This window comes from Copadichromis virginalis, linkage group LG6 (assembly GCF_057382275.1).
Source record: "Copadichromis virginalis isolate Kocher_CV1m ecotype Utaka linkage group LG6, C_Virginalis_male_GT1.1, whole genome shotgun sequence".
In the NCBI taxonomy this organism is placed as follows: Eukaryota; Metazoa; Chordata; class Actinopteri; order Cichliformes; family Cichlidae; genus Copadichromis; species Copadichromis virginalis.
This window is the reverse complement of record NC_140623.1, coordinates 21028765-21051238: the sequence shown is the minus strand read 5'-3', so window position 1 is coordinate 21051238 and position 22474 is coordinate 21028765. Positions and strand designations below refer to the sequence as shown.

At 41.0% G+C, this 22474-nt stretch overlaps 1 protein-coding gene across 1 annotated transcript; it reads left to right on the top strand.

Moving 5' to 3' along the window:
- Positions 1-4994: 4994 nt before the first annotated feature.
- Positions 4995-21472, top strand: smox (spermine oxidase). Its single transcript, XM_085459170.1, has 7 exons — positions 4995-5103; positions 11970-12204; positions 14056-14282; positions 16532-16705; positions 17883-18603; positions 19935-20095; positions 20884-21472. The coding sequence occupies exons 2-7, from the start codon at positions 11997-11999 to the stop codon at positions 21034-21036; spliced, it is 1644 nt and encodes a 547-aa protein (XP_085315296.1). The 5' UTR covers positions 4995-5103; positions 11970-11996; the 3' UTR covers positions 21037-21472.
- Positions 21473-22474: the final 1002 nt, after the last annotated feature.

Here is a 22474-nt window from a genome sequence, read left to right as displayed (position 1 = left end):
TATATTTCCTTTATTACTTCACACTGTGACTGGTGAGCTATACAGAGTTTTCTGAACTCTAACAGTTAAAGAGAGCACAGGTCATATACTCACACATTTAACACAGAACATTGTTTGAAATATGTGAACAACAGCAGAGTTTTATCAATTTTAGGTGTACAAGAGGGAACACACACAAACAGTTTTGTCATTGCTGCTTCAATGTAAACCTTCAGTGAAAGGCTAGGCTGGGGTCGGGTGGTTTCTGGCATGATTCAGTCATTTCAGTTCTTCAGAAAAAGGAAATACCTAAAAGAAACTAAGCCAAGACTGTTGGAGGTGCCTGCTGATAATTCCACAAAGCATCTAAACTGAAGGTTTCAAGGTGAGATTCAGGGAACAAAGTAAAGTAAAGCCTTAAACCTCAACAGGAAAGAGCAAGTAAACCAATTTAATGATTAGCGCACAACTCCAGTCAGACTAGTTACACTTTCACCAAACTGTCATTGTTTCACTGGCACAAAAAATATTGCTGGAAACATTTCTGAGTCTGTGTAATCCATTTCAGACTTGGTAACTTGGAGCATTGTTAAGAGAAATACCTCGCTGTCATGCACAGAGAAGCAGTTTCCATTTTTTCAGCAGCATGATCATGCTTTATAGTTTATTTATTGAGGTTCTACTGAGCCATTTACTAATGGTGATTTACACACAGGAATTAGTCATGTGGTGTTAAACTATGTCAGATTTATTTACCAACATATTTTTGAATTATATCTCCACTTGTTTCAATAATGTCCTAAGAGTCAGCTGATATTTTTTTGGACTGGGACAATGTGCCTGAAATACTAAATCAGCACATTATGAATAATCTGCTGATTATTCAAAAGATTCAAACTTCCGTCTTTCGACTAAGCACCGAAAAAGCACAGCACAGGAAGGGTGGCATCGTGCAAGATCAACGTCTAAAATTATCAGCCTGAGAACAAACGCCGAAGACATCCGAGAGGTGCACAACTGAATCATCAGGATAACTTCCTGTTGACTTTTGGGTTTGGACTTGTGGACAAAACAGTCAGGGGTGGTCTAGAAGTTAAACTAAGGGTCAATCCATTAAACAAACAGCTCCTGCTTCCCATGGAATTTCCTCCTCCACATGAAACAAGTCCACTGCGGGGACATTGATTTATATACTGTGTCTTGTCACGGAGAAGACAGTCTCCACTGTGTTTAACGGATGTCTGTAAACCTCTCTCTTCTCCCCCTTGTGTACGTACTGATAACAATTTGAGCCAAATTTTGGAATTATCACTCCATAACAAGTGTTTCTACTGATTTTCCACCCAGTTCTAGTGTAATTTGCTATACCTCAGCCTTTTCTCCCTGTTTCCTGTCCTTAAGAATGGCTTCTTGACAGCCAACCTTCCACTGAGACCATTTCTGATGAGGCTTCAGTGAACAGTAAATGGATCATCTGAAGGTTCAGATGCATCATCCAGGTCGTGTGTCAGGTCTTTGTTTGGATTTTTCCTATTTCTGAAGGACAGGACTTTCAGATACTGTTCATCTGCTGGATATAATTTTCTAGGCCTGCCACTTCTTTTTTTGTCCTGCACTTGTCCAGTTTCCTCAAATGTTTCTAAGGCCACGCTGTACACCACACACTGAGATATGCCAAATTTTGGTTATAGCTTTTATTTCCACATCACTCTGATTGATACAAATACTTACTGACCTTGTATTGATTATTGACAAATACTACCCTGCTGCCCTTCAGTTCCTAAATTCTTTTTTGATCTCATCATTGTTTTATCACTGGTTCAATATTTCACCTCCCTACAAACAAGACGAACTGGTCCCTCTGTGGTATTTAAACCTCTGATATCTTTTAGTATTTACTCGTGGTAACTACAGTAAACTTCCCAGTTGTTATATAAACTTTGATTTTCTTTATGCAACTCAAACCCTGACCAAAATGGTTTTAGGTTCATTAAATCTTTCTTATGAAATGTAAGATGCTGTAGACTAGACTCAACCTGTGGGCATTGTGTAGATTTTTTAAAGGTTACATTAACCCCTTAACTGTGTTAAATCTGTTTGTTGTTTGATACTTTTTTCTTATTTTTAATGTTTTACATGCTCCTATTCACACCTTAAGAGGGAGTGCAATGGAAAAATGATGTTAAAGGGTAATAATGCACCTCTACTCTGCAGTTGTTTGTTTTGACTATTTTTATGACCAGTTCTTTGTGCACCACACATTATTGTGTACTTAATGATCCTGGTCCTATCAAAACAAATTAATCTGTTTTAATTATAAAACCATGCTGGATAAACACCCTATTTATCTGTCTAATCTCCTATCATGTACCAACAGATGTTATAATTCACCCTCCTTAATAGCCACTTACCCTGGATTTACTCAGAACTATACAACATCTTTTTGTTTGCACACAGGTCAGGCAATAATCTTTAAAACACACACACACTGTAATGGAGGAGGTCACTGTAAGTGGGATGGACTTGACCTCCTGACTATGACTGATGTAGATGATAAGGTGCTGACTCTAAGAATCCACAATCTCAACAGGGTTGTCCGATAAGAACAGATGGCATATCCACAAAATCCACTGCCACTCAGGTATCTGTTGTTCACTCATTTATTTAGCAAGAATCCGAAGCACACATCCATAATGTGAGTGAGGGGATTTAACAGACTGTAAAATGCTATATGCCGTGTGGTGAGTGATGGTGTGGTTTAGTCTCATGGACGCACACCGCTAACAGCATTAGAAGGAACGAAAATCCACACGGTGAGTAAACTCTGCTGACTCTTCCCACCTGCAGCTCCGACCGAACTCTCTGCGTCGACGTGTGCGTAGTGATGAGGTAGAATTGTGTCTTCTGATTGGCGAAGAGAATGGGTTGCCTCACCGCTCATTGGCTAAACGGCAGCAGTATGCTGATATCTTACTCCGCAGATGTGGCTCCGTTCATGAGTTCTGCGAACTGGCTGGCCTTTTGTACACACACGGTGCAAAATCTCAAATAAATTTTAAACTGCTATTCCTACTCTGGATTGTTCATTATGTACAATGAATCCAGCTCTGTGAAAAATATACAATATATTAAAAAAAAAAAAAGCCAAAGTTATGAACACTTACAGATAACAGTAAATTTTTACACTGAACCTTCAGGCCTGGTTCAACTAAAGGCCCAGACCTGAATACAAATTGAAAATTTGTACTGATGCTCTCAGCATTTTATTACATGGAGGGCACAAAATTAGTCTCAATAAACACATCCATCAAAGCCTCATCAGCCAAGCTGTGATTAAAACTACAAAAATAAAATAATTTTTCTATGAGTTAAAACTACAACAGCCTGGTTATGTCGATGGGCACATCCTTAAACTAATACTGTTGAAGTACTATTTCATTTTAATAGAGCATTCAGACTGTCTTCATTTAGCCACACTTGCCCACTCTCCCGTGTTAAAAGCGCTCCAGATCTGTCAGACTGTGAGGGCATCTCCTGTGCACAGCCCTCTTCTCACAGCCTCACAGATATTTCTACTGGATCCAGGTCTTGGTGTTAGCCTTGTTCTGGTGACGCCATTCTTTTCATGATTTGAAAGCATGCTTTGGATTGTTGTGCTGAAGGTCATTCAGCATCCTTTATGTAAGACTTCCCTCTTTACGAATAACTTTTTTAAAATTGCAGTTCAGCCAACATTTAAAAGATTTAGATTTAAAAAAAAATCACATGTAACACAGGTCATCAGACACGTGGCGAAAGAAATCACATGTAACACAGCTGACGCGAGACAGACAATTGATCAGACACATGTGGATAAATACCACTGTTATGGTAGCTGTGTGGTGGCCTATGTCACTGTGTTCAGTCTCATGCCCCTCCAAAGTCCAACACACTGTGACTTGGTGCTCTGACCCCCATGAAGTTAACTCATATGTTTATGACAAAATTTCATCAACAGCAAAATGCAACAAATCCTGGTGTAGAACACCAAAACCAATTTTGGCTCAGATTTTCTCTGTCAGATTTGGATAGCCATCGGTTGTAACATCTACCCATTTGTCCCTGTCTGTTCAAGCATGCAGTTATCTCCAGGAACCTTTCAGTGAGTGCATTGGTGCCAACTCCATAATCTCAAACTCATTTGTTAACCCACATACAAATATGAGTAACTAAGGTGTCTAGGGTACAATAACCAAAGGGCTGGATGTGACCCAGGGGCCGTGCAAAGCCCAGGTCTGATTATGTGACTCTGGGGCAAACTGTTCATGTTTTAATGATTATTTTCACTGTTACACCATATTTTCTCCACTTTTAGACGACTGTCTTCACTATCTCACACAGTATACCGTATCTAATGCCTTAGAATATCATTTGCACCCTTCTCCTGACTGATACCATATCTTTCAGCAATGCTTTGTAAGCTCTTTGTAAGATGCAACCAAGTAAAGTCAGAAAAGTCTCAGGACAGCTGATCTTTGACTTTAATCAGCCACACTGGTGGCAGGTGTGTTCTGACTACTATTTAACATGAATTTGAATCTGATTGTTTATTTTGAACACAGTCATATCCTGACAGTATAGATAGATATTGGTGTCTTTTTTTTACATCACAAAAAAACTTCCATTATAACAGGGCTGTGCAGATCCTGATGATTGAAATCATACACTATCCATCAGATGCATGTAAGTAAAATCTATTTATATAGCTCTCTTTAAGACAAGAAACCAATCACAACGTGATTTACGGAGGTCTTAGTAAAAAAGACGACTACTACACGGTCAAAAATAACACACATGAACCAAGTAAAATGACGCGGAACGCAACGTTACCCGAATGTCTGTCTGAATAGATGAGCATGTGTGTGCTGTCTGTACAGCCCACAGCTCTATGGGCACAGGCGGAGCGGGGGGCAGGTCTGTCGTCATCGCTCCTGCTGCATTATTAATGAGGAGGCAGCGCCACGGAAAAACTGGCTCCTTCTGGTTTCCAGGCATAAATACAAAGCGCAGCCGGTCTGAGGAAAAAACGGCACAAAGGAAAACGGAGCGCTCTGAGGTTTTACAGCTAAAGACCAAGAGAGTCAGGTAACCAGCTCTTCTACTAAAGGGAAAAAACTGACATATTTGACAAGTTATTATTCAGCAGCGGGACGGTAAAGAGGACCGCCGTGATTTTAATTGTTAACGTAAGGGGGTGGAAAGAGGCTCTGTTATCTGTGGAAACACTGTGACAGCTCAGGGGGTCCTGAAGGCAACCGTACACACAAAACGTGACCCACTTGTTTGTGTTGAGAAAATATGAACGGGCACTGCTGCCTGTGTTTAAGCTCGCCGGTGGACGAGCACATCAGATGTTAGTTGATGTATCGCAGGTCTTTCTCTCTCTCTCTCTCTCTCTCTCTCTCTCTGTGTGTGTGTGTGTGTGTGTGTGTGTGTGTGTGTGTGTGTGTGTGTGTGTGTGTGTGTCGGGACAAAGTGCTCAGGCTGGAATAAGGTGGGTTTTTGCTTCTCGCTAAATGTCCGCTTTGAGGTGCCTTCAGGTGTTGTATGTTTGTTGTTGTTCTCACCATCACGTGTTGTCTTTCATAGATAATTAGTTAAAGTAACGCAGTAACGGAGTTTGCTTTGTTTCAAACTGCTGCCACTTTGGCATCACAGCTGAGCTATACGTGGCAGGGGGAGGCTTGTACTCCAGCTGATCCAAGCAGGATATCCACCAGGGAATCAAACAGTCTGATTTCCACAGATTTTTTACCTTCTCTCTGCTCTGCTGCTTTTCTAATGATCTTTGAACTCGTTATCTTCAGTTTATCGGATTTTTTTCTAGACCTAATTAATTTTATTCTTAATCATTTACTTATTGATGAGTTCTATTTTATCAGCTTCTCACTTTCTCGTACTCCCCTTCTTTTTAAAAAAAAATAATAATAAATTATCAATGAATCCATGAAAATGATTTAATAAATAAAGTTGTCCTTGCAGGTAAAAATGTTATATGTAAATCAAGGGGATTTTTACAGCTCGACAACCCCAAAAACAAAACCTGTTGTTAACCTCTGTCGTGATTTCCTACAAATATAGCTTAAAATACCTTTAATTGGTTTTCTCGCTTTACATGTTTTCTGATTTGTGAATTTTATGCTTTGACTCTATCAGTGGTCATTTGTATACCCTCTTTGTGCATCTCTAATTGATTTCATTAATTATTGGATGCAGCAGCATCTTAGGGCACGGCTCTCCTCTTTATCTGCATTTGGAGAAGAACAGTGTGGTGTATAAAGGGGCACGTCGGTGGAGTGTTTATGTCTTTGTGAGCGGGGTGCCTCCGGTCCTTCCTCCCAGCTTGGGAAATGTAGAGATGGGAGAGAAGTGTGGAATGTCTGGCCTTTGGCAACACCCCCCGCCCGACTACCCTGCATTTTTCTTCCCCCATCTTTTTTCATGTAAGGATTTAGAAATGTCCATTTCCATGCTACTACTCGCATGGGACCAAAAGAGGAAATGCAGATGTGAGTGTGGACACAGCTGGAAAGGGCTGTGTTCACAATTAAAGCGGAGAGGAAAGCAGTAAAGATGAGAGCCACGAATGAGCTCAGACTCAGTGATTTAAGACATTCCAGCCCAAGACTCGCCCTGCAACTTGACAAGTCCACCAGCACGCACACTGTACTGTAGATTGCTATTTCTAGGTCAATGGTAGCCCTACCCCCTCCCCGTCTATTCTCCTCACTCCACCCCACCCTCAGCCGTCTATCTACCCAAGGCCAAGCCACACATTAATCTGCTCTAGTGGTGTAAAGCCTGGTGCGGTGACATGTGGCGAGTGTATTACCCAGCCATAGAATTACATGCTACCACGGAGTGATGCGCAATCTGTCAGTTCAGTGTGTGTGTGTGTATGTGTGTGTGTGTGTGTGTGTGTGTGTGTGTGTGTGTGTGTGTGTGTGTGTGTGTGTGTGAGAGATTAAATGCTTTCCATCAATTAGATCATCATCCGTTCAGGTAAATTTTAACAGTGAAATAGGATTTCTTTTGTAGGTCAAGCCAGATTTCATCAGAGTTATTCTAGATGGGTATGTTGCACTTACATTTCAGCACAAAGAAGAAAATGAACCTTACATGATTTCCAACATGGCCTAAACCTGGTTTGGGCACAAGTTCCCCCACGTCTGAGTGTCTTAGTCCGAGTGTGTGGAGAAGTGGGGAGGGGGGAGACAAAGCCTGTAAAGTCCCAGTTCTGGAATATAGAGGGTAGATAGAAAGCATTTCTGAAAAATTAACAACTGGGACTGTCACAATGTTGTCATATACAACATTGGAAAGTGCTGACACAAGGTCAGCGTGTTAATGTGCGTCTCCTCCAAAGTGGTGGTCAGAGAAGCTGAGGCATTTATCATAATGTAAACAGTAAGTACAAGTCACACATGAAGGTGGGTCTTTATTGGTTGCTGGAGATGATTCACGTAGTTACTTGTGTTTTCTGTGGACTGTGTCTGAGGAAACGCTTGCGTAATTCATCCGTAGAAACTAGTTTAACATCATACACATTTGCATCATGTGAAATAAAGAATTTAGCTTAAAAGGTTTTGCACATACATACATATGATCAGAGGCAATGGGCTGAAGGATATAAACCAAAAGGTACCCAACTAATAGCTCACCAGCATCCTTTTCTCTTTTCTGTTGTTGTCATTGTGTTTTGTTTTCTGCCACAAATCAGTTTCCTGTGTGATGTTCAAACTTAACAGCTGCAGAATTTAAAAAAAATCAAAATCACATAATGCCACAAAAACGCATTTGTACACCACATTCTTAAACAAACTGCCTTTGAAGCAGCAGAGCAAAGAGACATGGTAGTTCCCGACTGGGTTTTAAAAAACCGAAAAAACCAAAAACAAACCATTTTTGAGTCCTTCATGAATATATTATTGTTCCAGAAATACATAGAGCAGACTAACACCAACCTCTTTTAAAGCCTGTGAATGAGTCCATTCATGTTGATGCTGAATTCATATTTCAATTTTAGATTCTGGGAATGTAACTGATGATTGGTGTCATTGTTAAAACTGTTTTCTTGTTGTTGTTGTTTCTGTGTGCAGAGAGTAAATGGAACATTTCTCAGCTCAAAGCATTCATGGCTGGGATTAGTTTCAGAGAAAAAGGCAAAACTGAAACTCATTTAATACTTAAAACACTGAATCGCATCTTTGTAATTGGTAGCTTGTTCACAAGTGCTAATGGAGAATGGAGTCAGTCGAGCGTTGTGCATGGATTAACCGCTTAATATTCTTATATGTTAGTAATAATACAGTTTGAGAAAATCAATAGATTATGTGTCCATGGATACTAGGGCTGCCACAAACGATTATTTTGATAGTCGACTAGTCACCGATTATTTATGCGATTAGTGACTAATCAGATCATCATCCACTGGACGTAAAACTACAGCTTATTGCACCAGCAGCATCTGCTCTTATATAACTATCATTAGCTTACAGCTTTAAGCTTTTAAGGTGCTAACTAAAAATAAAGACAAGATGATAGTTTATTCAATTTTAATGAAATTTGCAGATTGTTTCGGTAAAGTTTAATAAACTCCTTGCTATCTAAAATATAACAGGACACCGGAGTATATTCTCCAGCATCTCACACTTCTGATGATCAGCTGTCTGCTTGACGTTTATTCAGCTGTGTAAAAACTATAACTTTAATCTCAGCCAAACCGATTTACTCAGGAACAAATAAAATACTAAAAAAAAAAAAAAAAAGCCAAACAATAACATTTTTAATTTATCTAAGTGACTCATATATATTTAACCTGAGTCGCGAAAGACGGCGGTGGGTTTGAAAACAATTTGCCGGGAGTCCGGTGTTCTCATGGCGCTAGTGACCTAGCCCCCGGCTAGCTATCGAGCGAGTGGGTAACAGACGTCTCCGAAAACGTCGGAGCGCTTTTGAAAATATGTGGTGTCCTGATAAACTGAGCCGATATTTGAGGTTTACACAGCTACATTCTCGCCTGAAAATATGTTAAACGTTTATTTTGTGACCCAGAAAGAATAATAAGAGTAATATTAAAACTAACTAGCTACCGCCATTGTTGGAAACTAAGCTGGGCCGCGCTATGAATTCTGGGACACAGCTGCTTCTTCTTCTTCTTCGGGGTTTAACGGCAGCTGGCATCCTTGTACATGCAGTGCTGCCATCTTCTGTTTCAGTCCGTTATTACACTCTTAAATCCTGCTATTATTCCTGCGTCTTTTGCGATCTTACAAAGCTTCAAACGACACGTCGACTATTAAATCAGTCGTCGACGATTTTGATAGTCGACGTAATCGTGACTAGTCGACAAATCGTGGCAGCCCTAATGGATACACAATATTGTTCCAGTTTACAGAGTGTATAGAAAAGATAGACATAGCTTCTTGGTCTGAAAAGTAAAACCAATGTAAATGTGCCTCGAACCTGCACTCGTCAGATTGGGAATTGTGAGTGTGACAATCATCTGATTTCAAAACACGTGAAAATCCCAAATCCTGTTTTTCTAACAGTACGTATTTCGATTGTTACCAGTGAACGACTGCAGAATTAAAGCACTTTGAAATCAGATGTTTCTTTTTGATACACCCTGTACTTTTCTAATTGCTTTATGGTCTCCAGCATCTCAAAGGACAATAAAGAAGCATAAGCGTTATGGCGAGCTTATCTTGTGATTTAGAAGTCGCTGTCATAAGATTGTGGGGTGTATCTCAGTTTGCTATGCCAATCACACCCATTTTCAAAAAAAAAAAAAAAAAAACCCCAGATAGCAGCGGGCAAAAGCTCAGCTTCTAGGCAGGACGGTGTCAGTGGGTGATGTCGTGGCAGCTGCATCCGTCTTTATATACAGTTTATAGTCTAAATCTGTAAATTCCAGCAAAACAAATAAACATCATCCACGGGGGAGAGGAAAATAAGAAGAAAATTATTTTATTCACAGTGTTGCTCCGTGATTTGAAACATTGCTGAAAAAAGAACCCCTCAAACATAGTAAATATTGGAAGAAGCCCCTGTTCTACAAATCCAGGAAGTCTGACCTGTATTCACGAGGAGGATCATGAAGTCAGGCCACATGTCATGTACTGACGGGCAGATTTGAGGGTTTAACGCACATCTGTTTCAGCCGTCGGATACGAGCGTTTCTCGTACAGATGTTCTGTCAAAGCTTGTGGTTTCCTCTCTGACAGCCTTTTTGTTCTTTGATCAGCTGATCTTGCAACTGAACTATCACTGCTCACAACTTTCTTACAACACAGTTCCTCAAAAAAACCCTCCAAAATCAAGTCAAAGTTTAATATCTGTGCAGAGGCCTATTGTGTGTCACAGTTATGTCTTTTTGCGGTCTGCAGAGTGCGTGTACGTCTTTCAGCTGGGTGGCCTCAAGCAAACGAAACTCTGTCTATTTTCTAAACAGTATATTATGTACTGAACTCTCTCCGGTGTTGCTGTGGTAACAAAGCAGGGAGTTTTTGTGTGTGTGTGTGTGTGTGTGTGTGTGCGCAGGATATGGGTTACCTCAGAAGACATTATGCTGATGCTTGTACAAGTCAGGAGTAGGAAAACAGACCTAAACGTTATCATATAATGGTGATAACTTTTGACCGATATATCTCCCATAAGGAACTACAGTGTTAGTTTGTAGTGACGTTCAGGAATGTCCTCCGTGCTGTTTCCCACACTCATCCACAGCTGTCCATACATCGATAGCGAACAGCCTTGTGTGGCTGAACAACAAGGTCGTCTGTGTGTTATGTCTTCACAGTCACGGTGTCTCTGAGCAGTTTCAGTTAAATTAGAGGGACTCTGGCAAGAAATGAGCAAGGGTTTGCTTTTGTGCCTTTGTATAGTCTATTCTCTGATGGAAATAACAGGGTTGTCTCATCGCTTCTAATTTGGCCTTGTGCTTAATAATAAACAGACACACTATGGGAAGGCAGAACATTAGCCGCATGGCATTAAGTTAATCACAGGTATAAACACAGCTGTAAATGTTGGTTATATTCACAGGAATGCCAATAAGCAGGACTTACCAGTTGTAAAATAGGTTGTGTGTGGCTTTATTTTTGTGTTAAAACAAGAACATACTTAGACCAACAAGCAGAGCACCAAAGAGGCCCAGATTTGACTCTGGTTTGAGGTCTACTGGTCAAAAAGTTCTGGTTTGGTTGGGTAGTGTGAATAAATCATCGTCTTGTGTATGCTACATTCGCTGAACAAGATCATTTTATTATCTTATTTTCACCACGTCCTTGTTATTCTTGTTATTCTGTAGGTGAAACTGGTGAGAGAGAATTTAAATTCCATTCTTTTTATATGTCTTTTTTTATATTTATCATCAATTCCTCTCCAAGGTAACTGCCTTTAACAAACCCTGCCACTTTTTTCTGTCATCGTCCTGAGGGTGGTGAAGTCATGCCCAGGCAATACGTTTGTCAGGCAGCCAACAGCACAGATGTGCAGGGCACACCTGTAAATGTTTTGGGTTTCGAAAAGTCCTCAAACTGAAATCATCACATGGATAGTCGCCGCAGGCTCTAAAAACAGGGTTTTGGAAGCTAAGAGTTTGACAGACTTAAAGCTGATCTTTCTTGATGTAGAACCTCTGAGCAAATTGGCACTTTACGAACACACGCACGCACAGATATACACATGTTGTGTTGCTGTTACACTTGTTTTACATGTACATAGCAAATTTGAGTTAAATAGCTTTAGACTTTATTGTCCTCTTGGGTAGTTTTGCTCTAAAGGTTCCAGTGTCAAGTAAAAAATGCACTCTCAGTAGTTTCCCTAACCTTTCCTATACATAGCAAAACTACATAATGTGGAGTTTCTGAGTTTTACATGTGTATTTGTCACCCTCCTGTCAGTGTCATCATTTGTAACTTGGTTCTTGTTCTTTGCTCTGTCCCCAGCCTTCATTGCAGAGGAGTTTGGACGGCATGCAAAGTTGTGAAATTTCCTCAGACAGCACTGATGATCCTCTTAGTAGCGGCCTACGTATTCATCGGCAGCCTCGAATAGTAGTGATTGGAGCTGGCTTGGCTGGCCTGGCCGCAACTAAGATCCTACTGAAAAACGGCTTCACTGATGTCTCTGTCCTAGAGGCATCGGACCACATCGGCGGGAGAGTTCAGAGCGTTCAGCACGGTGGGAGGATTTTTCTGTCTTAACCCAAAATTAGCATCACACACTAATTGGGTTAACGGGTAGAATGGAGATCTCCAGTTGATTAAATCATGAAGTTCTATGTCAAGTTATATTATACGATGGGGCAAAGTCTCTAGAAAACCATTGTGCTTACTGGCAATCATTTGAATGGATCATGGACGAGGTCACTGGTTAAGTAGTTTGGAAAGCTTCTCTGTTTTGATTTTGTTTGGTTAATAAGAAGTCACATGAGTGTGATTAAGAGTCTAAGTTGGCTGTTAAAGATATTGGAAAACAGCAATTTATCAGCCCCGAGAGTGTGATTGAATCAACTTTATCCACTCAAGACAACATTAGAAAGCTGGCTGTTTATCAGCATGAGCAACTAAATTAGCATTAGCTAACAGATCATTACAAACTGTTTTAATATATGAAAATTGCTACATGTTGCACTTTTAAATGGATTTCAGTTTTATCTGTTAGCTAAAATATGAGGGCATCTAGCTTAACTTCACATAAACGGTGAATAAAATAGTTGGGCGTAGCCACCATCTCGTCACTCACACGTAAATGAAGTCCTGTTATGGTGAGCTGAGCATTTTTCGCTGCTGCCGTCTTATTGTTCACTAAATGCACACAGTCCTGACCCAAGAAGGCATTTAGAATGAAAATAATTTACAAAATGTTTTATTATATGTAATCTGAAGCTAGTAACTGAGCCAATAGCCAAACAGCCCCTGTAGTTACGCGGCTGTTTGCTCAAAGGTCCTTGCCTGATGACCGTGTAAATGCCATAAGGCACTTCAGCACTGACTTCACCTGTCATACCTGGAAGCTACGTCCATCTTTATGGATGAAGCCCAAAAGCTTAAAAAAAATTTGATGAATGAATAAAACACAAAAACTTGCAAAATGGTTTCTGTAGGTAGCTAGCTACTAGCTTTAGGAAGCCACTTCACTTCACTGTTAAACAAAATGTGCTAATTAGGTAAACTGACCTAGCCATGTTCGTCTTAGCAGCGTCTTATTGATCTTATTTTAAACATACAGACCTGCATAAGGCCCCTTATGAACCCAATAACTGTACAGAAAAGGTTTTGAATTTTATGCCAGAAAAACTAAGTTAATAATTTTGCCCTATTTAGGTAAAAAAAATTTCCAGGTAACAGTTTAAAATCTGCTGAGGTTTTCCCAAGAAGACAATATTTGACATATGGTCAGTTTTTAACTTTGATTGGTTAGTTTCAGTTAAACTGTGCTGTTAATCAGTCATACAGTCGCACAATCAGGATTTCCTGAATATGCCAAAAACCGCATTTCCTCAAATGCATTTCTACATATTTTAGTGACGTTGTTGTGATTATCTTACAAAATCAACTGAACTGTGAGTCTTAGGCAAGAAAAATTTAGCCTTCCACTGATTTCCACCATGATGAATTCTTCTAACTGGCAAGAACAAACGAGCGGTTAATAAAAAGAGCCTGGCTCTGTGCGCATAAAAGGAGCCACATGTAAAAAACATGCACGCATTCGGTTACACGTAAGTCTATATGTTAGGTGCTGTGTTTGTGTGCTTGAGTGCGTGTGGTTACTTCTGTCGTTTTATCAAAAAGTGAACGCATACAGTGGGTTTGATGCTATTATCCTCAGAAAAGAAAATTCATGGTATTCCACTGGGGCTTTAGCTTTGGTATTTTAATTGCGTTGACCTACTTTTGAACTCTATAATTACCCAAAACTCCAGAGTGATTGTGCTTGAGCCAAGAAGACCGTATATACTGCATCACTCAGGGGCACTTAGGAGACCCTGTGTTCTTTAAATTAATCTCTATTGATTTTTCTGTACTACAGGAAAAGCAACTTTGGAGCTTGGCGCTACCTGGATCCATGGTGCCAATGGGAACCCAGTATACCACCTGGCGGAGGACAACGGGCTGCTTGAACACACCACAGATGGGGAGAGGAGTGTGGGACGCATCAGCCTGTACACCAAGAACGGTGTGGCTCACTACCAGACCAATGTCGGGAAGAGGATCCCCAAGGACCTGGTGGAAGAGTTCAGTGACCTGTACAATGAGGTGAGGGGACACATTTGCGCACAATTGGATGCACACATCAGCATGCAAAAATGGAAGTGTGCACGAACAGAGATGCTGGATGTTCAACCTGCATAACAACTCAATATGCAAGTGAAATTTTGCCACATATTGTCGGCAGTAGCCAGATTATATAAGGTCAGCAGTAACCATTGAAAAAACTCACTGTGCAGGCTCACTTTGTTCTAGCTGTAATCCATGATTTTAAATCCAGAATATGTTAGGCTGGATTAATAAGAATGTGGATTAAGTGATGCACAAGAGCAACGCATTTGTGCAGACATGGAAAAACAGGCTGGAACAGCTTCAATAAATTATTGTAGTGAGCAAGGTGATTTTACTGTAGCAAGTCTTCTCACGCTCATTACTTTTTCTTTTTCTTTTTTTTTACTGTTGTGTAAGTTGTTGTTTAAGTAGGTCACATCTGGAAAAGCACTTACAGAGAGAAGGTATAGCAGCACACACACATTTTTCTTTTCAGCATCTGTGCAGTGACGGATCTGAATTTTACAGCTTCGCAGATATGAGCAGAAAAAAGAGCTTTACATTATTTTAAAACCTGAAGATTTGTGGTGAATTGTCCTCTTACAGTGAAATGAGTCTATGCTGTTCAAATCACTCCAGTTTTCCAGCTCTTGTGAATATAGTGCATGCTTTGATGCACATTTGATTGCACAAGCTCTCTTGGTATTTGTGATGCGTATAAAAAATTGGTTTGACTTTGAAAGGGAAGTGATCCTGTGCAACTTTGCGGCCCGCAAAGTTGCACAGGATCACTTCCCTTTTACCACACGGTGTACTGTGATATCATCCAGCCCAGGCTGAGGAGTGATGTGGACAGGGGTGAACACTCTGTCACCCTTAATGATTATGGTCCGTGTCATATGAAGGTTGCTTCTTATGCCCTGTGCTGGGTTTCTCCTTGAGGTTCAGCATTGGTTACTGTCCCTTTCACATGTGTAATATTGAGTTGTTTCCTTAATGAATAAAGTTGAATATGTTTAATATTTATGTGGTATAGTTTAATTATTCTCTCTCTATTAGCTGTTAGGTCTTATTCATTCACTTGTAATATATTTATGCAGCAATCTAAAAGTTTTTTTTTATTGTATATCAAGTTAAATCAACCTTCATTTTTCACTAGAAAATCACTATGAAATGTCAAAAATCAGAATTTAATAAAAGCCAAATTCAGATCAGTGCTCCTGTCAGTTTACACTCACAGCACCTGCAGCCAGCAAAAAAGAAAAATGTCACAAGCAATGAAAACAAAAATAACTTCAGTGATTTAAGGAGCTTGGAAAGAAAAGCGTCTGGACTTCTTTAGGTTGCTTGAAGATGTTTCACCTCTCATCCGAGAAGCTTCTTTAGTTCTAGGGTCAAATGGTAGAGAGTCCCAGATTTAAACTTAGAGTCCCAGAGAGCAGCCATTTGGCTTTTCTACCTTTAAACCCTGTGGGAGTATCCCCCCCCCCCCCCCCCCCAAAAAAAAAGAGGGACAAAAGGGACCCCCTGATGATCCTCTACCTAATCACATGAGCCAAGGTGTGAAAACGGGTGTGGTTCAGTGATTATTCCTTGAGCGAAACGAAAAGTAGTTTGTAACAGTCAGCAAATAGCTCAGCATTGTGCACATGCTGATTTAAAACAGAGCTGGGAGAGAGATCAGAGCTAAGAAAATGACCAACACACATGCAATCAAGCAAGAAACCATCAGGCACAAGGGGAATTTGGGGGTTGGGAAGGTGAGGTAGAGTCAGGAAGTCAGTTGGAACCATTTGTACTTAGGCCCAAGCGTAACATTCAACCTGAAATGTCTAAACTCCAGTACATGGGCTGCATTCGGAAAGTCAGGGATTCATTAACTGGAAGTCGAGACAACAGCTTTGCGCTGTTATGTTTTGACTCAATACATGTTGATGCATAACTGATGTGGTCCTTACTGGCTGTTCTTTCTAGGAAATGGTTCATAATCAACATTGTGGAAGCACATTTTGTCAGCACACCAGCATTTCTTCATAGTGTCCTTTACCGCTGTCTTTGTTCTGCTTTTTACCGGCCTGTAATGTGTTGTAACTTGTTCTGTCTGTAGTGTTTCGCCATGATGCCAGTGTTTAGTCCTGCAAGTACAGAAATCTGGCCTGGACTGAAATGAACTGGTTTCTTTTAGTTCCTCATTTCACAATGCCCTGCTTTCTTTACATCGTTCCTTGCCTTTTGCTCTCGTTTAGGTGTACGAGCTGACTCAGGAGTTCTTCAAGAACGGGAAACCCGTCTGTGCTGAGAGCCAGAACAGCGTTGGCGTTTTTACACGAGACGTGGTCCGCAAGAAGATCATGTTGGATCCTGATGACTCTGACAGCACCAAGAAAGTCAAACTGTCCATGCTACAGCAGTACCTCAAGGTGTGCGTTGTTTCGTTTGAAGACAAACATTTGTAAATTTGGAGTCCTAGAAAATAACTGATACTCATGAACCCCGAAGCTTTGGTTTGTTTCCTTATCGCTGCCTATAATCCATGTAGCTATCAATGGACAAATAAATATTATAAATTAAAAAAAAAAAAAGGCACAGTGAGCGGCGTAAGTACAACTTGCAGATAAATAAAAACAATCTTGCTAACATACGTCATTTACATGGGAATGGGGCATCTGTCTGGTATGATTGCCATAGCAACCCTAATCTTTCATTCATAAAGTAGGCTAACATTGCTGTGGTTAGCATTTAGCATGGGCTAGCTGCCTGTAATTCACTTTAATCAGTTAAATTGGGGTGACAAGTCACAGCAATGATCACATTTTCCAGTTTAATGTGAGCCTGCATAGTCCACCTCTCAGGATACTGCTTAGTGATCACCCTGGATTGTTTTAATTGGGCTGAGCGATTCATTTTCCTAGAGACTACATGAGAATCTGGGACTGTTACTTTAACCTGCTGCCATTAACGGTCGCATCGCAGTAGCAGATCCTCTGCCTCCATCTTCCTCTTTTGTTACCATCCTCTTCTGTCGCCAATTAGCTCATAAAGGGATGAAGTCAATAACATGGCATAACAGTCCCAGTGTGTCATGTGTCCCCTAGGGAGATTTACTTGACCACAACTAGATAGACAAATAGATCTTGATTGACTGTCGCCTCACATAGTTGTTGAAAACATTAATTTTCTATCAACCCTGCAAGTAGTACAAGCAAAGCTATGCTAACCTAGCTCATTAGTGGCCTAGGTACATCCTCATAGAACTGAAGTTATAGCCTGTATAACTTTATATTTCAAAGTGAATATAAAGTGAGTGCATGTGGAGAAACGCAGCAGGGAAGCAAATGGCAAACATTAGGTAACTGCTGCCATACTGGTTCACCAGCTAATGAGCCAGAAGCAGGTGTAGCTGTCCTCTAAACCCTGTGTATTCCCAGTATGTTTAAACTAGTTAATTCATGCTGATTTGTTGAGTGCAGTAGCTGCAGAGATGTCTTGCTGACACGCAGTAAATACTTTAATGGCTGCAGAGGTTTGATTTTGAATGTTAGCATTGCTACTTTAGTGACACCCGATCCTCTATGTTGATGTTGCATCATGTTTCAGGTGGAAAGTTGTGAAAGCAGTTCTCCCAGTATGGACGAGGTGTCCCTGAGTGAGTTTGGTGAGTGGACGGAGATCCCCGGGGCACATTATGTCATCCCTGAAGGTTTTATGAAGATCATGGAGCTCCTGGCCCAGGACATCCCCTCCCACACCATCTGCCTTCGCAAGCCGGTGCGCTGCATCCACTGGAACTACTCAGCCCAGCATCAGGAGGTGATCACTAAGAGCAGCGACGACAACCACAATGAAAACAACCACAGCAGCCAGCCTGTGATGCGGGGTCACCCTGTCAGCGTGGAGTGCGAGGATGAGGAGTGGATCATGGCCGACCACGTGATCGTGACGACCTCTCTGGGCGTGCTGAAGCAAAACCACGAAGCCATGTTCTCGCCCTCTCTTCCCGAGGACAAGGTCCTCGCCATCGAGAAGTTGGGCATCAGCACCACCGACAAGATATTCTTGGAGTTTGAGGAGCCCTTCTGGAGCCCCGAGTGTAACAGCATCCAATTTGTGTGGGAGGACGAGGCCCAACTGGAGCAGCTGGCCTACCCCGAGGAGCTGTGGTACAAAAAAATCTGTAGCTTTGATGTCCTCTATCCACCTGAGCGCTACGGCTACATGCTGAGCGGCTGGATCTGTGGGCAGGAGGCGCTGTACATGGAGCGCTGCGATGACGAAACGGTGGCCGAGACCTGCACTGAGCTGCTGAGGCGCTTTACAGGTGAGGGCATGTAGACGCAGATGTATAGAGCTTGGACAGTTTTACGCTCATAACAAGATATGCTATTCTTATGACTTTTTAAAACTGCATTTAAAATAGGATCTAGTTTAACTAACAAAGAACTATTGAGGACAAATAAGAGATCTCTACTTTTATAATCTTCACTTCTGTGGATTTAATAAACCAGGCAAATTCAGCTGTAACCTCCTTCTTTAATTCTAGTGAAGCCTTCACTAAGAATCAGTCATCTAAAACTAACACGGTTCAGTCTGAGGCTGTGAGTTCAGTGACTCATTTGTACTATGATTAAGGTTGGGTCATTGTACTTCATAGAAAGGAAATGATGTCACCTTTCAGCTGTGATGTAAGCACCTTTTTTTTTTCTGCAAAGAAAGGCTGAGAGATAATACCGCTGAATGACTCTGGTGCCTTCTTTGTGTTCGGTGAACAGCAGCTTACCAGTCTCGTGTCACCGCTCAGAGAGCTGATGTTGCACAAGGCAGAGAGTCATTTATTGTCACTGGGATTTTTAACCATCCCTTCTTTTATACATACACAAACAATCCAGTACTTGCTGCTACCAGTTACATGATGCACGTCACATCTTGCGCAACTGGGGGAAAAAACAGAAGGCTGACTAACTGCTTCAAAGTGACTGGAAGCTAAAATGTAACACGCACTACTGTTTGGCAACTTGCATAAGGTAAGAAGTGCAGAGAGGAAAGGTCTCGGATTATATTCTACCTCAGAAGTAGGTCACAGAGACACTTACTGTCACTTCATGATAAGGTCAGTGGACTGTAATTTGCACAGAGAAGCCAAACACATACAGTCACTCCTCATTTAGGTCAGCGTGGTTTAATCCCTTCAGCTGTTTGCTTAATTGCATCACTCACTGGTGCCTCTCTGCTCGCACACAGTCACAAGTTGATTTGTGTTGGCAGATTAAACATCCAAGTGTAAAAGCTAGTCCAGGTTAGCTGCTGGTCTTTCATATAATTTTACCATTTTAGAGGTATCTGAAAAACATCTCAACAACTTGGAGTTGCTTTGAAATTGTTGTACAGACATTTCTTTCTTTCACACCTGATGATGATGGTGGCTCATGAAATGTCAACCATCAGTTATCGTTCTCTGCTTTTGTTGATTTAGGGATGGTTTTTAAATCTTAGCATCCTAACCCACTGACATGGTAGCTCCTAAACATGTTGGATCTGCCACAGTGAGAGCTGAGACGGATAATAAGAGCAGCTATTGTCGACTTGCTGACTGTCATTGTCTTTTTATCTCAGCTGACTCCTTTGTCTTTCCACCCTTTCGTCCATCTCCAGGGAACCCCGACATTCCAAAGCCCCGGCGCATCCTGCGCTCCTCATGGGGCAGCAACCCGTACATCCGAGGCTCCTACTCCTTCACCAGAGTCGGATCCAGTGGTGCGGACTGTGAAAAGCTGGCCATGCCACTACCTTATGCCAATAGCACCAAGGCTCCAGTAAGAACTGCTTACATTACAGTTGCTAGATATTTAGTTGTCATTTATTGATTAGTAGACATCCTTTTTTTTTTTTTTAATGCACTACACAAACTCTTTGAGTAGAACAGTGCCATGTAAGTGCCAGTCTATTGACCATTTTACCACTTTTATCCATATACTGTATGTTGACTTTACACTTTTTCTTTATAATTATTTCCACAGTTCCCTTTCTAGAAAATGTTTTACTGATTATTTTATAGTTTGAAATCTTATATTTTTTACTTAGAAGCTGAACTGTTCTGAGTGTAGACGTTTGGGATGGCAGTGTTTTTGCCCTCATGGTTTGTTTACAACCTTCGGCCACACTCAGAGATCATGTGCCCAGTGTGGCCGCGTCATCACATACATGTCAGAGCCCAGCTGGTGCAGAGCGAATACAGCTGGTGTCAGGAGGGTCCGAAGTGCTGATTGCAGGCCAAAAGTCTAGACCATGAAACTCGATGCATTCTGGGTGAAAGGGAGAAGGGTCTAGGAGTGTGGGGGTGGAGGATCCGTGTGTTCACTTGACACTGCTGAAGGAACGGCATGACCCCCTTCTGCTGAAGTGTACAACCCTGGCAAAGTGAAATCCCGAGCCCTCAGGAAAGTTTCTGTAGCCTCCTACATGTGGAGCACTAACAAGGGAGTGAAATAGGAGCGAGTGCCTGAGGAGAAACAGAAAAAACCAACATGATGACATTGATGGATCGTGATTGAATCTCATTTTTGTTCCCTCTCTGGTTTCCTCTCCTCCCCTCTTTGCTCAGCCCTTACAGGTCCTGTTTGCTGGAGAGGCCACCCACAGAAAATACTATTCCACTACCCATGGTGCTTTGCTATCAGGGCAGAGAGAGGCCACTCGCCTGATGGAGATTTACCAGGACTTGAACAGCGCGGAAACCACGAAGCCTAATATATAAAAATAAATGAACCTCTGACTAGTGAAAAAAATACAAACCTGTTGAGTTGAAGCTTTTCATCCTGATGATTAAGTTATACTTAAAAGCATAGCTCGGGCATTATTACACCTGTAACAAATGACTTTTGTTTCTATTGTACTGTAGATTTGAATCATGCTAAATTTTTATTTGAGATGTACTGTTCAGAAGTTGCCAATGGTGCTGTCATTTCATTTCTTTATCATTCTTTTTTTAATCAGTAATTTAATGTTTATAATAACAGCATCTGTAATTTAACTTGTTTTTGTAAGTGCCTTCTGTACGTAATGCTATGTTATTTCGAAAATAATGAAAATACTAAACAAAAAAAATCGAAGGTTTTAACAAAATAAAAGTTTTATCATCATTTAATACGGTTTTGTTTTGTTTTCTTGATTCATTAAATTTATTAAACACACCAGTGGATGTGCAGATGTTCTCATTATTTTGAGTGAGAGGGAGCACAAAGTGGTGCACGTGGAAAGAAGAGGAAAAAGGCTCCAAAGTGACAGATGGTGTTAGAACAGGCCTCAGCCCAGCCTCCACTTCTGTTGGACAACACTGTCAATCCTCTTAATCAGAGACGGAAAAGACCAGGGAAGGTTTCAATTAACAACAAATGAAAACGGGTTTTAAATTCTGTGTTTACGCCCCACCGATCATCATTTTCCAGAGTCAGGTGGTCGTATGAAAACAAGCCCTCTTTAACTACAAACCCTCACCGCTTGTTAACACACAAATCTAACCAGCTAATCGCATGACAGCAACTGCATGATTCAGGCATGGTAGGTCTGAATCTGTCGCGATTGTTGGTGCCAAATAGGCAGGTCTGAGTATTTTAGAAACTGATGAGCAGCTAGAATTTTACTCAAAAATTTAAGGGAACTACTTAAAAAAATGTTTTAAAGTATTACAAAGAATGCTCTGAAAAAGAAAATGTCCAGTGAGAGGCAGTTCTGAGGAAAAGTGCCTTATTAATGTAAGAGGAGAATGGCCAGACTGCTTTAATGTTAAGTGGGGGGTAATATTAACTCAAATAACTACTGGTTAGAACTGAGGTATGCAGCAGAGCATCTCAAGATGCACCACAAGCAGCAGAAGACCGATTCACACATGCTGACCAAAATTGGATATTAAAAGACTGAGAAATGGGATGTGTCAGCAACAAAAGTTTCATCACATCAGGAGAGCTAAAATGACTAAATTTTTCATTTAAAAAAAAGTTTTTTAACATTTAGGCTATTTTTCATTAGGGGAAAGAGTAAGTGGCTTTTCCAACACTGAATATGGGAAGCTTTAAGGGGAAAAGTTCACAACATTGACTTTCACCAATTTATGCTAGCCATGTCAACAAACACGCTAACTGTTGGACTTTATAGAGCATGGAAGAAAATAACTTATGTGGAGTCTGGCAGGCAGA

Bases quoted from the DNA above. Each gene is read 5' to 3' on its own strand.
- smox (XM_085459170.1), top strand. From the start codon at position 11,997: ATGCAAAGTTGTGAAATTTCCTCAGACAGCACTGATGATCCTCTTAGT. The intron at 16,706-17,882 runs GTGTGCGTTGTT...ATCATGTTTCAG, and splicing joins TGCTACAGCAGTACCTCAAG to GTGGAAAGTTGTGAAAGCAG. The intron at 20,096-20,883 runs GTAAGAACTGCT...CTCTTTGCTCAG, and splicing joins CCAATAGCACCAAGGCTCCA to CCCTTACAGGTCCTGTTTGC.